This window comes from Piliocolobus tephrosceles, chromosome 13 (genome assembly GCF_002776525.5).
Source record: "Piliocolobus tephrosceles isolate RC106 chromosome 13, ASM277652v3, whole genome shotgun sequence".
NCBI classification, from domain to species: Eukaryota; Metazoa; Chordata; class Mammalia; order Primates; family Cercopithecidae; genus Piliocolobus; species Piliocolobus tephrosceles.
Window position 1 is genome coordinate 102,991,629 of NC_045446.1, and position 16,615 is coordinate 103,008,243.

The window sequence follows — 16,615 nt, forward strand, 5'->3', positions numbered from 1 at the left end:
TGACACCCTTTTTTCCTTCAGTGCCACCCACCATCCAGGCCAGGCAGAACATTGTGAATGCCACCGCCAACCTCGGCCAGTCCGTCACCCTGGTGTGTGATGCCGAAGGCTTCCCGGAACCCACCATGAGCTGGACAAAGTAAGAAACTGGCTCCTGCCTTTTATCATGGACTAGAAGAGAATGGGGCATCATGAAGTCTGCTCCATGTTAGTATCTCAGTGAAATAGATGTGGGCTTCTTAGGAATATCAACCCCAGGAGAAGAATGGACTCTTTTCTATAAGAGTCTCTTGCTTGTGCATTGATTATTCCTTCAATTTCAGCCTTGTGGGGGCAGAGTCAGAGCCAGAGGGTATGGTCTTGGGAGCCCACTTTTAAACCTTTGTGGGTACGGTTGCAGCTCTTGGATAGTCAGAGGATGGAATAGAGGAATAAAGGGTGATTGTGGACGTTCAACTTGGTGCCTTAACTTTTTGTGAAGACTAAGGAGTCTTTCCCATTGACTCAGCCTGCATTCTATGGAACCTAATTAAAAATAAATGTCTCACTTCTGTGGTTGAAATCATGCTACTTTGCATTTCTACACACTCCAGGGATGGGGAACAGATAGAGCAAGAGGAAGATGACGAGAAGTACATTTTCAGCGACGATAGTTCCCAGCTGACCATCAAAAAGGTGGATAAGAACGATGAGGCTGAGTACATCTGCATTGCTGAGAACAAGGCTGGCGAGCAGGATGCGACCATCCACCTCAAAGTCTTCGGTAAGGGCAGTGGGGGCCCAGGTCACTGCTCTGCCACAATTCCTCTTCCTCTGCACATTCAGTCCATCAGTAAGACCCTGGGCACTCTCCCTCAGAACAGAACCCAGTGTACCCGTTTCTTGCCAGTTCCACCACCTGAGCCCTAGTCCAAGCCACCATCATCCTCACCAGGGCAGTGGGACGGTCTCATACTTGGCCTCCCTGACTCTCCCTATTGGTCCACTTCATTCCCTTCTGTTCACAGTAGCCAGAATGACCTAAATGCCACTCATCGGTTTGAAAGCCTCCAGTGGCTCCCTATGGCAACCAGAATAAAAGCCAGACTCCCTGCAATGGCCTACGAGACCAGACATGAACTAGCCCCTACCTTCTTCTCCAGCCTCATCTCTTTCACTTTGCTGCACATGCAAAGTTCTGCGACCACACAGGCCTTCTTCATGTCACTCAGACATACCAAGCTTGTTCCTTCTGCTTGGAGTAATCTTTCCCTCTGATCCACTCTGAACTGCCTTCTTCTGATCCACCATTCAGATCTTAACTCAAACTCACCTTCTCAGTGGTTCCTTCCTTCACTGCCCTGGCTAACTCAGCTCCCCCTGCACTGTGACCACCCCCACCCACCTCCACTCATCTCTCTCTCGTGACTCTTACTGGATCTTCTTCTCTGTACTTAACAGTACCTGAACAGATGTCATTTGCATATTTGTTTGGGGGATTGTCTGTCTCCTACCTCTACTAGTGTGTAAACTTCAAGATAGCAGAACCCTGGCTGTCATACACGGCATTATCCCTGCGACTCCAAACAGTGCCAGACTTGGCATAGGCCCTTGGTAACTTTAGTGGCCGACAGGCTGGCTGCTTTGCCTTGTTTGCCTCCTTCCCTGGCCTGTGTGAAACAGTGTCATAGAAGAGCCCCTACATCCCTGCTAACTTCATCTTCATAAACTCAGGAAACTTCCATTCATTTCAGAACTGAAAGGCATTTTGACCTGATCTTTAAAAAAGAATTGGTTGCAGAGAAATGTTTAACCAAATGGCCCTCAAGTCTCTCCACACATCTGTTTAGAAAACACAGATAAGGGCCGGGCGCGGTGGCTCACCCCTGTAATCCCAGCACTCTGGGAGGCTGAGATGGGCGGATCACGAGGTCAGGAGATCGAGATCATCCTGGCTAACACGGTGAAACCCTGTCTCTACTAAAAATACAAACAACTTAGCCGGGTGTGGTGGCTGGCGCCTGTAGTCCCAGCTACTTGGGAGGCTGAGGCAGGAGAATGGCGTGAACTCGGGAGGCGGAGCTTGCAGTGAGACCAGATCGTGCCACTGCGCTCCAGCCTGAGCAACAGAGTGAGACTCTGTCTCAAAAAAAAAAAAGAAACAAAACACACAGATAGACTGGTCTACTGTAGACAGCGCTGCTGAGGAGGTGCCAGTCTGAGGGGCAGCTCTGGTGCATGGAGCCCCCAGGTCGTTAAAATGTGCACCCGGGAATCAGGGTTGGGACCTGCTTATACAGCCTGATCAGGAGAACTGTTCATAAACACAGACCTTTGAAAATCAAGACTTTATATGCAAATGATCTGCTAGTTATTCAGTAGTAAACAGCTGGGTTTAGAAACAGGCTATCAGTTTGGTTCAAGTTAACTGTATGTATTTGAGAGTGAAAGCTAAACTTCATGAAAAATACTCTTGAAAGTCTTTTCTTGAATTCAGACTGATCTTCCCCAGTCACTATGGTTTTCGTAAGTTTTTCCATATTATAGAAAAAGATAGATGCATTTGTTCATCCCTTCATTTAATAAATGTGTATTGATCACCATTGTTGCTGGATAGAGGGGCTACAGAGATGAGTAGGATATCATCCCTTGACCCTGGGAAGCACAAAGAGGGAGATAAATGGATAAGCATAAACGTTACAATAGTCAGTGTCAGTCAGCAACATTTGAGTGACTGCTATGGACTCAGTCATTGCCAAGTTTAGAAGATGAATAACATGGACTCTGTTCTCATCAGTAGGTTCACAGGCTAATGTAGATAGTCAATGCTGAAATTTGAAATGACAATACATTATTATGACTTCATAATAGCAATATGCACAGTGTTTTGTAGGAAGCAAGTTCTCTGGTCCTGTGTGATGTAAGTTAGAGAAGTCATTAAAAGATACTATTTCATAAGTAGGAATTACCCAGCTGAACGAGTAGATGAGAATTTTAGGCAGCCTGGGCACAGGCACAGAAACAAGAAAAGCACAGGCTGTGTTGAATGGGAGCTTCTTGTGGACAGAGGCTGTGTGTGTTTTATTCACAGATACATCCCCAGCACCTGAAACAGTAGCCCGCATCCAGTAGGCACTAGATTGAATAAATGGAGGAACTGTCATTAGTTCTATGTGATGAAGCAAACATACATATGTGGCAGGGAGATAAGCCTGGAGACACGATCATCACCTGTCTTTAGGAAATTATTTTAGACTTTAACTCCATAAAGTAATAATAATAATAATATCAAACACAAACAGAACACCTATAATGTGCCAAGCACTCTGTGAAGTGCTATCTGTAAGTTAACTCTTTTAATCCTCATCACTCCCCTATGATGTAGATTTTATTATTATCCCCATTTTACAAAGGAGGAATCTGATCACAGAGGGATGAGGTGCCTCTGGATTCAGACCGAGGCAGGTGGCTCCTAAGTCCCCTCTCTAATCTAACAGTGATGGTTGTTAACTCCACAAAACCCAACAGAACACATATTGTGTCTGAATTATATAGGGAGTGTCTGGCAAAACTAGAATTAGTGCACTCTGCCTGCACCACCAGGTAGCTCATGGTTTCTCTGTAAAAGCAACTCAGTCCCAACTTGGCTGGGCATGAACAGATCTCGGCTTCTCTTCCAGGCCTCTCTGGTGGTGATGGCTGCCCCAGAGCAGTGAGTGCAGGGCCATGTGGGACCATGGTAGAGGGAAGAGAGTGGGTCAGGTCAATGGGAGGAGGTCATGAGGCAGGGAGAGTAGGGCGGGGAAACTGCTAAGACAAGATTTGTCTTCCCACCCCCCACCTTGGACACATACACCCCTCTTCATCACACACACACACACACACATTTCACAATTTCTTTCCCAAAACTGCAGCTGGAAGAATAGGGCGCATAGTGGGACGAACAGAGAAGAGGTGGCCGGGCTCCCGAAGAGACAGGGCAGGAATCATAGACTTGTAGAGACTGAGTCCACTCAGAATGGGAATCCTCCCCTGTCATAGTCTGAGGAGCGTTCATACAGTCTCCCTGAAGGAACCTGGTGCCTCCTCTCCACCACCTTTTCCCATCCACCTCCCCTTCTCATCCTCCTTTCTCTCCTCCTCCACTGGCCTCCCCATTGGTTGAAGAGACTAATACAGGGCTAGGGAGCCACCTGGGGGGGACCAGCTGGTTAGGGCTCCGTCTTCTCCCACCCTTTTATTCCCTCTCCATCCCCTTCCGACTTGCCATCGTGGACCATTGCTAGGGGAGAAATGGGGCAGGTTCCCTAAGTGGGAGTAGAGTCTACAGCAATGAGGTAGAAAAGGGAGGAAGCCCGTAGCTTAGATAGTAAAGAAAAGCCCAGAAGTCCTGTGGCTTCAAGAAGGGATGTCCATCAGTATGTATGGGACATATCTCAATTAGGGACTTTATGACATCGTTTGTATCTAAGTGTCATCATTCTTTCCTAAGAAAAAGATATGTTCTAGCACATGTTGCCTTAGTTATTAGCTAGATGCTCCTTTTACTAAGTAGGTGCATCTTCTCATCCTTTAAATTTGGCAGTGAATTCTCATTACTGCTGTCCACATGCATGCCTCTGAAGAAGTTTTGTCTATATTGATTCCTTTGATGCTCATGTAAATGCTCTTGAGGTCTCATGCTTCTGTGGCTGAGGCAAGTTCACCAGTGGCTAGGAGCCCTGTGTCTCAAGCAGCCCCTGAGGGTTACAGCAAAGGACAAGCAGCAGCCTGAAAGAAGGTGCACGTGGTCATGCCCCATAGCATAGTGTCCAACCTCTTTGTTCAGGGACGCAGGGGCCTCAGGGCTCTTCTTCGGGTTGTAGGAGCATGAACTGGAGTGGGAGTAGACTAGGCTGCCTCTTAGTGGAAAGCATTCTTGGAAAACTCACAGGAGGAAATATGGGGAAAGGTGCAGTAGAACAGTCTGAGGCACTAAGGCCCATGGAGGCAGGTAGAGAATAGAACAGAGATCCAAAAGTCAAGAACTCATAAGAGAGGTTAATTAATAGAGGGCAGGGGGTATAGGAAGATGAAACCCGGAGAGATTCCTCTAGATGCTGGAATGCAGAGGGAGGAAATCTTTTCGGTAGGGTGACCCAGCATTTGTCCCTGTTGGCCTACTAATGCCCTTTGTCCTGGTGCAATTATTTAGAGCCTTTCATGTCACTCTCAAGAGAGTCCCAATTTAGACAATAAATTATGTATATCACTGTCTTCTTCTAAGGTGGCATTCTGAGCTTTCTGAATTAGTTCTGACAGTAGCACTGCTTCTAGAGTAATAGAGAATTAAGTTATCAGTGGGAAGCTTGCCTTCCTTCCCACAGCACTCTGTAGACTCTACAAAATTAGCCATGATCATGTTTTAATAAGAATATGGTTTGCCTTTTTTCTAAGGAGTCATACAATGCACCTTCTGTAGCCATCTGGGAAATGGAGCCTCCAAGGCCAAATACTAATAGATAGCAACTGACCTTTGCCTGTCTTCTGTTAACCTTTGGCTGCCATGACAAAGTACCGCAGGTCAGGAGAAGGTCAGCAAAACATTGTCCAGATCTCAGAGTCTGACAAGATTTTAAGAGGCCCCAAATTCAACCTTCCTGAGATTGTCTCTGGACCTCAAAACAACTGTTGAGTTTAGCGGATTCAGTTGTATGGCTGAATTTTTTTTTTAATTTTTTTATTCTGTGACTTTTACAATATAGAGATTCAGCTCTTATTTTACCTTTATTTTATTTTATTTTATTAGCCTTTTTTGTTTTTCATGTTTCTTTTATTTTACTTTTATTTTACTTTGCCCTCTAAAACTTCCCTGTCAATGGCACTTAGCACATATTCCTTCCAATACAAGTTGTAATATTCTCGAAAATCATATCTATCAAGGAAGACACAATAGGGAAACCTATGAGGTTTAACCTCATTCATGTGGACTCCATCAACTGAAATCTATGAACATTTGGCCAAATTGGATTGAGATGTGCCTATGTGCTATCCATCAAAAAAGGATTTGCTAAACAGACTGTTAGTATGCATTACCTTTAGGCAAATATTTGAATTATGTAGGTGATTTTATGTAGAAGCAGGCATTTGTAACAAAAAGTGTATAGTTCTGTTATTGTTTTCTGTTTATTAAAACAGCATCAAAGACCTCAACATGGAGAATATATATAGGCAGTTGTTTATTCGCCTACTTAAGGTTACTGTATGAATTTGAATATAAAGCAAATGTAGTCTTTTCAAAAACTAGCTATCATTCTCTTGGGGTTTTTTGGTTCACTTGTTTGTTTCCATAGCCTGGCCTTTTCCTTTATTCACGAAATAAGTTACATTTGTGCAGTGTTATCTTTTCTCTTCCACACAAAGTTCAGCAATTTCAGAGCATAATTGTTTTAAATTGGGAAAATTCAATTTTCTCTAATGTTTTAACATTTAACTTAGCTTTGGAATGCTTGTGTTTTCTTGCATTACCCAAAACATTTGGAAAATGGACCCATCTCAATTCATCCCCTTCCCATCCTGAGCCCACCCCAGAGCCCCCATCCAGTTCCTTGCCTGATTTCTTCATTTGAGTTAATGCTAACACCATTCTCCCAGTTGTTAAGACTCCAAGTCACTTGGACTCCTTCTTATTGCTCCTTTTGGTTCTTCTCACCCCTCCTTGCCCTCTCTTCAGTTGCCACTTATTGAACCTTCCTCCACTCCAGCATCTGTCTCAAAGGTGCTCTTTGCTCTTTCCTCTCAAATGACCTCGTTCAGAATCCAGCATTACCGCACATCTGGATCATTGCCAGGGCTTCCAAACTGGTTTTCCCACCTCAAAGTTTTCTCTAGTCCAAAGCTTCCTGAAATGTCCCTAGGTTAACCTTCTTGAAATACAAAAGCTTTTGTGTCGCTGATTAAATGCCATCTGTGGGCCTCCACCAGGCACCAGGTAAAATTCCAGCCATCCAGCCTCTGCTTCCTGTGCCTCATGCCACACTGTTCTCTTCCCAGCCATCTCTTCATATATTCATGCTTTTTGCTTTTATTCAATCAGTTTCCTACACTTCAAATGACTCCATCTCCACCCTAGAGTTCCACCTGCTGAAAATCTCATGGCCGAGCTCCAAAGCCATCTCCTCTTGAAGGCTCCATCCAGGGAGGCACTCTTCCGCTGCATCATGCCTCCTGCATTCCTTGCCCTTATCACTCTTACTCGATAGGATATTTCTTATTTATTATGGTTTCTGTGTTGTCACATGCCTACATCATTGTAAGCCTTGGGGAGTCAGGTCTGTATCTCCTACAACACCTAGACTAGGGTCTTGTACTTAGCAGATAGATAACCTTTGTTGGATAGGTGCATGTCATCATTGAAACCCAGAAAGCTCAATAATTAGATAAACTCAGAGAAATGTTTTGTCTTTTCAGCAAAACCCAAAATCACATATGTAGAGAACCAGACTGCCATGGAATTGGAGGAGCAGGTCACTCTTACCTGTGAAGCCTCTGGAGACCCCATTCCCTCCATCACCTGGAGGACTTCTACCCGGAACATCAGCAGCGAAGAAAAGGTATCATGCTGCCCAGGAGTTTCAGGGCCTTGAAATGCAGACTCAAAGCAGATTGAGTCTGCTCGTGCCCAGTTCTCTTTGGTGAGCTGGCAGATGGGTTATGGTCACCAGAGGCCACAGCCAGATCCCGGGGCCTCCCTCCCCAAGTCTGCAGGACATGGCCTGCTCAGCATCCCCTTGCAATGGAATAGGCACAATTCCTTGGACAGGTTGGCGGGGGCATGATGTATGGCCATGCTCAAGTTAGATGTTCTGGGGAGGAGGCAATGGTGATTTTCAATCCCCGAGTTATGGAGCTGTGAGGGAACAAAGAGAAGGCAATGTCGTAGGTTCACCAGGTGACATTGTCATCATCTCAAGAGCACCCTAGGAAAGATCTCCCAGAAATAATCAGGCTCAAAATGAACCTATTAATTCTTTTTCTTGTGTTTGTATACTCATGCTATATATGCACTTATGCACAAATGCTTGGTTGCCATTGTGTCTGCCTGTATTCTTGGTCACATTTGGATATCATTTTGTTCTAAAGGCAAAAATATTTAGCAGTTTCTAAGTGATGATTACATCCTGGTTTTTCAATATATTCGTGGAGGGTTTAAGAACATTGTAGCAACCTTCCTGACAAATCAAAATGGTGGGAAAGATTGAGCTTCAAAGTCCATGGATTTATAGGCCACCAGAAAGATACTTTATTGTTGACAATATTTAAAAACTGAGGTGACCCCACATCATACAGCCCTTGATTATTGAGTAGGCCAAAAGTAGGAGGAAAAAGCTTGGTTTTAATGCAACTTAAACCCTCTTATGGTACTTCTCCAATCTCATCTCGTATATCCTGTAGTAATGGGCTCTGTTTTAGTTATCCCAGGTTTTGTCACCTATTCAGTAGTAATGGCCTTGCCTTATGGAACATTTATAATGGACTACTTACTGATCAGAATGTCAAAAATGATATATCTTCACTCTTCTGCCTGCCCAAAGGAAATCTCTAGAGAGAGTAAACTCAAATAAAGACAGAAAGGGATAGTGTGAAATACCAGAGCTAAATTTGGGATTTGCATTTGAGGAGCTGATTTCTTTCCCACTAATAGAAAACAAAACTGCATCAAATGGAACAGAAATTGCTCTTCCAAATAACCTATTATTTTTTGCAACCTTTACCTCCAGAGTTAAATTCAACTTAACAAAAGTCAACTGAGGAACTGCTAAATATTTTTGAAACTCACATATGCTGTTTGATACTGTGAAAACCAGCTAGATTAAGAGATGTGGTGTTTACTTGGATACTTTCTTTATCAACATTAGAATTAAACCCTCAGCTAAGATTTCAGCCCCATTCATGTGTGTTATGTGGATTGAATGTACATTTCAGGGCTTAAACCACAAGGCTGCTGCTTGGCAGATCTTTCTACATTAGCTTAAAAGTAGATTTTTGTCCAGAGTGACCCAGTGTATATCTTTGACCTACAGTGAAGGACAGAAATAATATCTGCCTCAGATGAATGATGCTTTTGAATTCTATATCTTTTCTAGGAATAGCTCAACAGCCAATCTAGACCAGAAAGGTTATTAAGATTTGTGCCTACTAAGGTTCTTTAATAGGTTGGCACTTCTGGCTTGTAGCTATGATTTCATTTTTCTAGAATAAGAATAATAGCCAGGAACTAATACACATTCATACTTGCTAAATATGGTGACAGGTGTCCAGCAGAGGCTGTCTCAAGCCTAGTAGTGACTACTTTTTATATAATTCTGCTATCGCTATAGATCATTTGTCTTAATCTTAGATTGTTATTTCAGTCCAGCCACGTTGGTTGTATTGTATTTCTTTTACTTGCCTTCAAGTTCACTTTATTGGAACATGAGTAAATCAGTGTTAAAACAAGTCCTCCAAATCAGCTAGTGATGTGACACCAGCCTGACATATTTGCCTGAGTGAAACCCTATATAAGAAAATTTGCCATTTCTGTTAATTATATATTGACATCAAAGAGGCATATTGTCCATCTTACACTGTGGATAGCTAATAATTAAGAAAACAAATATGGGTTGTTCATGAACTGGTTGGAGTACAGAAAATACATTTCATTTTTACTCTGGCAGCCTCTCCTCATGTTCTCCTCCATCCGAAGTTGCATTCTATATAATTAGGAATCAAGATTACTAGCGTCGCTGTAATTGTAGGAGTGGAAAACAACCATTTTCTTTTTAAAATCAGGGTGATATGCTAAGCAAACGAGAATAGATGATTGTATCTAATTGGTCAGGTAAAGAAGCCTCCTGAGATTTAGATCACATAAAATGCTAAAATCATAGATATTCGGAAGGCACCTTTTGAGGTCATCCAGTCTCGCCTGGCACCCTGGCCTAGCATCCTTGCCAGGAAGCCAGTCGGTCCCTGTCTGAAGCGTGATGGTGTCAGTCCTCTGCAGAGGAGTTGGCCAATGCTGAAGAGCAGAATGAGCTGCTTCCCTGCCCCTTCCTCTGCTCAGTCCTCCCAGCCTCTGCCACTCAGTCCTTTGCATGAGAGCCATTAAAAACTCTTCGACTTTCCTCCGGTCCACTCCTCTTACCTTGAACACACTAGTTATTTTCACTATTTCTCATATGTCATAGTTTCCATACCTTTTATCTTTCTGGTTGTCTTATAATACATAGTTTCAGTTCACTAGTGCTCCCCTAAAATTTTGCTGTGCTCAGCGTAATTAATGCAGACTTCAGGAGGGCCGTTGCCTCTTTGATGTGGATGCCATCATGCAGGTAAAGGAGCATTAGCTCTTAACAGTCTCCTTATTCTGTTGCCTCATATTGAGCTTGTGGTCAACTAAAATGCTCAGGTCTTTTTTTACATGAACCCCATTTAAGCCACATATCACCTATCCTGTTCTTATGCAATTGATTGGTTAACCAATATTGCAGAACTTTGTATTTATTTATGTTAAAAATTGCATTTTGTTTGTTGCAGCCCAGTACTTCTCAACAGGGTCATGGTGGCAATTTGGGAAGAGGCTTCCTTCACTGGGACTGTACTATGCATTGCAAGAAACTTAGCATTTCTAGTCCCCTTCCTGTTAAATGCCAGTAACCACCTCTAATTGTTACTAAAACTATGACACATACAAACACCCCCGGCTTGAGAATGACTGTTTGAGTCCATCTTTGTAACCAGTCAGGACTAACTCTCATTAGAAATTCACTTTAGAAATCTGTGTGTCCAGGGCACTTCAACCCATGTGTATATTAAAAGTAAAGAAGTAGAGCAGTCAGTGGGGATCCCAGCCTAAGCATAGAGCCCAAGAGCAGGCAGTTCAGTAGTCTTCCAATGCAATCGTCATCTAACATTTGTATTAGCTGTTGCTTCCAACCTTGTATGAACACTTATTTGCAATATCTTTGTCCAAGTCACTGATAGAAATGTTGACTAAAACAAGGTCAAGTACAGAGCCCTTGGACTGCCACAATGGCTTCCTTCTGGCTCGGTGGCTCAGAAGGTAGGCCACCTGATGCCATGGTGCCACAGTGCTCTCTCATGGTTTGTATTACTTTAGTGGAAGGTTCAATGATTCCTTTAATAAAGTTAGTTACAGTGTAAGTGAGTTAAAGCAGCTTTGTGTTTTGCTTCACTGCTGAGTGTAGTCTAGTATTAGTCTTCTTAAGGGAAGAGGTGGAAAAGAGGGCATTCAACTATAGACATATGGTTATTGACTTTCTAATGGAATACCAATGTTCTTGTTCATTATAAAAGAAGGGAGGAGATAAGCAAAAACAAGTACAATGAACCTGAATTCAGGTCACACTCTACCTTTGATCATGTCTCTGTATTGAGTCTAATCACTCATCTGAGAATGACCATTACCAATCGGTTAAGCTTCAGCTAGTTGAGTTGGTTTAGCTCAACAACTGATAATAGCTAGGGTACCTAATTGTTTGGGTCATCGAGATCATTAAGATAGATCAGCTGTCCAAAAGTTGATGCATTTCTTAGTAGTTACTATTACGTTGACCAAAAAAGTTGACCGTCATAATGGGTCAATTTGATCATCTGTATGAAAGTCATTGTGATACCTCAGAAAGATTCTGCATCCATGTCATTTCATTACTCATCCCGCCCAGATTCCTTTTAAATATGGCCAGGTGTTTGAGTGAGTGCTGCTAAATTCCAGGTGTCATTTACTTACTGCCTGAGACCCACAGATGATGATTTACATACTCTATCCCTGGCAGAAAAAATCCATCATATGCCTCTTTGAACATCTCTTTGCCTTTGAAATGGCTGACAAAGAAAGGCCTATAAAGCCTTATTAAGGAAAGAAGAGCAGTGAGGAATTGAGATCTGAAGAGATAGGAAAAATGAAAAGCATTCCATGAATCTTGAATCTTAGGCTGACAGAATATCCCACAAGTAAGAGAACTTTTGAAGTTCTGGATTCTTTGGAAGCTGGAATTTCCTTTTCACCAGAAAAAATTCCTCATTCAGTACAAACTCAGGGCCTGCTTTTAAACACTGGAAAAGACGACTGCATTGAGCAATCAGAGTCAGGTTTATCCAGTATGTGGGCACATGAATAATAGAATGCATAAGAAAATTATAGAAATGCTTCACTTTGTTTTATATACATATTCCTGCAGACTTGTGTGTAAGAAAATAAAATATGAATATCAAAACAACCTAGAACAATTTTTGGAGGATTACTAATCATACCTTGATTTATTTCATAAGTGTGTACATTTGCATATCAGGTTGTCTTAATGTGGGTCACACGATCACCAAATGGTTAGGGCCAAGATATTTCCTATCATTCCACCAGGCACAAAAGTAAGAGGTTATGTTACTGGAAGCTTTGTGTTACTAGCAACTACTTATTCTAAAAGCCACAGAGCCGTAGTGATTTGGGAGAGACACAAGAATAATCAGATTTGAAAAAACATACAACTCAATGTGATAGAGTCTCTCAAAAGAAAGATCTTGATTCCTGCAGCCCTGGCATGTAACCGACAAGCTTCTAAGTGATGTGGAATTGGCAAGCACATTTGACATGTTGGCCCACCGTTACTTTGGTCTCTGCACGTTCCTCTGTTCTCACCTTCTTCTTCATTCCCACATCATGTGACATAAGTTGATATTTCCATCTCATTTCTCACAAAAGTTCCTTGCATTTAGTGGACTCTTACTAAATGTTTGCTAACTTATTTGCATTCCCTGGATTGCGTTGCTATGATTCTGGCATCTTTTCTATCCTTTTTCCATCTGAACATCAGAGACAATCAGGCAGTCTTGCCATGTAATAAAAAGAACAATGCAGCTATCATATCTTTGAATCCTAGTATGAAAAACAGATAAACTGTAAGGAGAATAGATTTCCAAGTGCTGGAGAAATTAAAAAATCTAGATGTGGGTGGAAAATTTCCCTAACCCCTGTGTCCCTGGGTTGGCTTGCGAATGCCAACTTGTGAATGGAATGCCGTGTTTGATGAAGATGGTACATGCTGGAGCCCACATGCCATCTGGGCATTCTCTGCTGTTAAGGACTGGAGCCCTCCCACAACTACTTCCATTTGGTATCCTCAAAGCTTCCTGACTCCTGGTCTCAAGGACTTCATACTTCTCATTCCTAGTGTACCTCTCTGCTCCTTGTTTTGTTCCTTTTTGGCAATAAAAATTTGATTTTCACAGAATGCATGCAAAGACTTACAAAATGCATGAGCATTAAATGGCATTAGTATATTTATGATAAGCTGCCTTATAAAATCCAAAGGAGGAGACCTATTCTTTTTTTTTTTTTTTTTTTTTTTTTGAGACAGAGTCTCGCTCCATTGCCCAGGCTGGAGTACACTTGCACTATCTCGCTCACTGCAAGCTCTGCCTCCCGGGTTCACGCCATTCTCCTGCCTCAGCCTCCCGAGTAGCTGGGACTACAGGCGCCCGCCACCGCACCCGGCTAATTTTTTTATTTTTGTATTTTTAGTAGAGACGGGGTTTCACCGTGTTAGCCAGGATGGTCTCGATCTCCTGACCTCGTGATCCTCCCACTTCGGCCTCCCAAAGTGCTGGGATTACAGGCGTGAGCCACCACACCCAGCTGGAGGAGACCTACTCTCTAAGTATCTCTAGATAATGTGGTTAGAACTAGTCATGTCACCAAATACTGTGAGCAATATTTAAGGTATTTTGGAACAAGAGCAGTCTGGTCCTACTGGTATTCATATCTAGGTATACCAAAGATTAGGAAAGCCTGAACCTTTTGAATTATACATTTTAATGTGCCTAAGGGGGAAAAAAAGCTGGACATAAGCTAAATCCTAAATTAAGTTGTGTAATAAACACACCATTGAAAGTGGGCCTTGGAAAAAGTTCTGAATTAAAGAAAAGCTGCATGTGCACGGAATGCAGTGTGATACATTCTCTAAAGCAACATGTTGTAAAATTTTACTGCTTTCTTGTTGTGTTTTATATCTTGTTCTCTCCAGGCTTCGTGGACTCGACCAGAGAAGCAAGAGGTATAGCTTGCCTGACCACTAGCCAGTCTTTAGTTTCGAAAGCATTACAGTTTAACTCACCATTGCAGTTTAATAACCAGACATGCTAAACTAATTAGTAATTTAGCTAGATTAAAGAATAGATCGACAGTGGTAGATATTACTTAGCAATAGTATCATTTTAGGATGAGCAAGCAAGCTGGGTTGGGAGTGGATGAACAAATCCATATTATTTCCTAAAACTGGATCTTATTCTCTTGCTGGTGCTGGTAAAATCACATCCAGGTAATTATACCAGTAGAAATAAATTGCCCCCAATTCCCAGGCCAGGCATTTTGAAATGATGAAAGTTTTTTGACTCACATGGTTGATGTGGCTCTGGACCATAAAGTCGCAGAGTTAGTGATCTAAAAACCCACTCCTCCCTTTCCTTTCCAGCTCAACTCATCTTGTTGCTCACTTATTTTATAATAATCAGTCTTGGTAAATTATCACGTCAAGTTTCATCTCAAAAGCAATGCAAATGACATCTCTTGTTGGTTTTCCCAAATTGCTAAACATATCTCCATTACTTTTATAGATCATTAAATGTATGAGATTAGAATGATGTGGTACAAATGGTTTTATGTTTTTTAAAGTCAGTAGCATTTAGCCTTTGAAATTTCTCTGACTCATTGCTTCAGTTTGGATAATGTGGGACTTAGTTTGAAAACTGAAGCTAAATATTAATCTTTAGACCTTGATTGCCACATCTCAAGACCCTACTTATGATCATGCCTATAATTTTTTACCTGATTTATATGAAGTGACATACAGTGAAAATAAAACCAGTAGACTTCAGATGAGATTCAAGGATCTAATCTCTAAGGACTTTTTTAAAGTAGCCTTTGCCTTTTATCCAGATGGGGCTTTGATCGTGTAATGCTATAAATGCAGAACATGATGATCCTATAGATTCTGGATTTTAATTTGGTAAATCTATCCTCTTAATCTTTCAGAAATGATAATTATTCATAACATAGAACTCATGTGTTCAGGTCAAGGCCATCCATAATGATATGCTGTTTAATATTTAAAAGTTGACTGCCTGTCCCCAGGCACTGATCTTAGTTTCTGCACATGAACAGGCTGCCATTGTCAAATGCGGTTCATTCTAAACTTCCTGTGTATAAGACCTTCCTCCTCCCTGTCACTGGGATGACTGTTAAGTGCACATCCTCACTGAGATGCTTCCCGCCTGTGGCACAGGAATCACTTAGTGCTGTCACAGGTTGGGTGCTTTGTTGTCCAAAAGTCATGGACCCACTGGGACTGGGGAAGAGAGAGAAGAAGGGTTAATTATCAACCACTCTTAAGCAGCTACAGATCTCATTCTGCTTGGCCTCATACAACTTTCCTTGTCATTCTCATTTAGACCTGGTTGAGGAGGAGGTGAGATTTATCAGGGAGCATTAAGGAGATGTTAAGAGAATTATTATTGTAAGTGGAAGTAATAGGTTTACTCTCAGGAAAGCAGACACCTCACTCCATTTTTCAGAAGTGTCCTTATCGTGAGTGTCTTACTTTGGATATAATTGACTTTCAAGTGGATGCTGCCCCTAGGGCTCAGAAGTTCCATTCTCTCCTGTTTGTCTCATTCGGAGATGAAGACCATAAGTCCAGATGAGTGCAAAAGAAGGCTCGGGTTATGGCCAATTTCATCTTGTAAGTTCTAAAAGCGTTAGCACTTTTACCTGGAAGGAGGGAGACAAAAACGTTTTGATGAGAAGAATAATCATCATTACTTTTCATACTTTTGGGGAAAAAAGGAGTTTTCTTGCCATCAATATCTTTCATACTTGCCCAGAGCTCGTCTGCTCCTTCTGCTGCAGCCTGAGTGGTCAGCATGACTTTTTGTCTGGATGGCTGGTAGGTGGCACTCCCTGAAGCTGTGTAGGAGCCAGAGTAAAAGCATTTCAGGGGAAGATAGTCTAATGACACTGGAGTCTATCTGTGTATCCTCAAAGGGAGAACTGGGCATCTGGCAGATAATTCCATCACCAAATCTGTAGTGAGCCTGCTGCAAAATAAGAATTCTCTTTAGAAGGCTGGTCTGTGGACATCATTAAACAAGAGAAATTTCCACATGGAGAAATTTCCTGAAAGAAACTAGATAGGAATCAAAAAAAAAAAAAAAAAAAAGCATGGCTGTCCATGCAACTGTTTTCTAAGCTTCTCTTCAACCATTTTCTAGATTATTCCGATTAAAGACTCGGAATATCCCCTGCTTTGTTGTCGTTAAGGTCCTATTCTTGCCTACATTAGTTTCTCTGCCTCTTTTGTTACAACATCTCTTCCTTATGGAAATGTTCTCTTGAATTCCAGAAGAATGTGGTTCAATTTCCAAGTTTGTGTGTGGCAGCCCCAGAACAAGTCTGGTCTGTGTCACAAAGAATTTTAGTTCAGTTGCTGGTTGATATCACAGAGATCACCAGAAAGGCCAGGGGTTGTCTTTAAGTTCCCTCTGCCTTCAGTCCTGCTTTGTTTGGACAAGTAAGAGAGACAAGCAGGTCAGCACAGCCCTTTAG

The 16,615-nt window shown here is 42.1% G+C and overlaps 1 protein-coding gene across 3 annotated transcripts in view; it reads left to right on the forward strand.

Annotated features, from left to right (window-relative positions):
- The window catches only part of NCAM1 (neural cell adhesion molecule 1), a 313,585-nt gene that overhangs the window by 248,622 nt on the left and 48,348 nt on the right, over positions 1-16,615 (forward strand). For 2 of the 3 annotated variants that reach the window (XM_023208249.2, XM_023208250.2), the window contains exons 6-8: positions 22-139; positions 594-763; positions 7,429-7,571. In XM_023208249.2, coding sequence (XP_023064017.1) covers positions 22-139; positions 594-763; positions 7,429-7,571 — 431 coding nt within the window. Of the gene's footprint in view, positions 1-21; positions 140-593; positions 764-7,428; positions 7,572-14,039; positions 14,070-16,615 lie in introns of all 3 variants that reach the window. The other variant, XM_031936706.1, reaches the window with a different exon arrangement.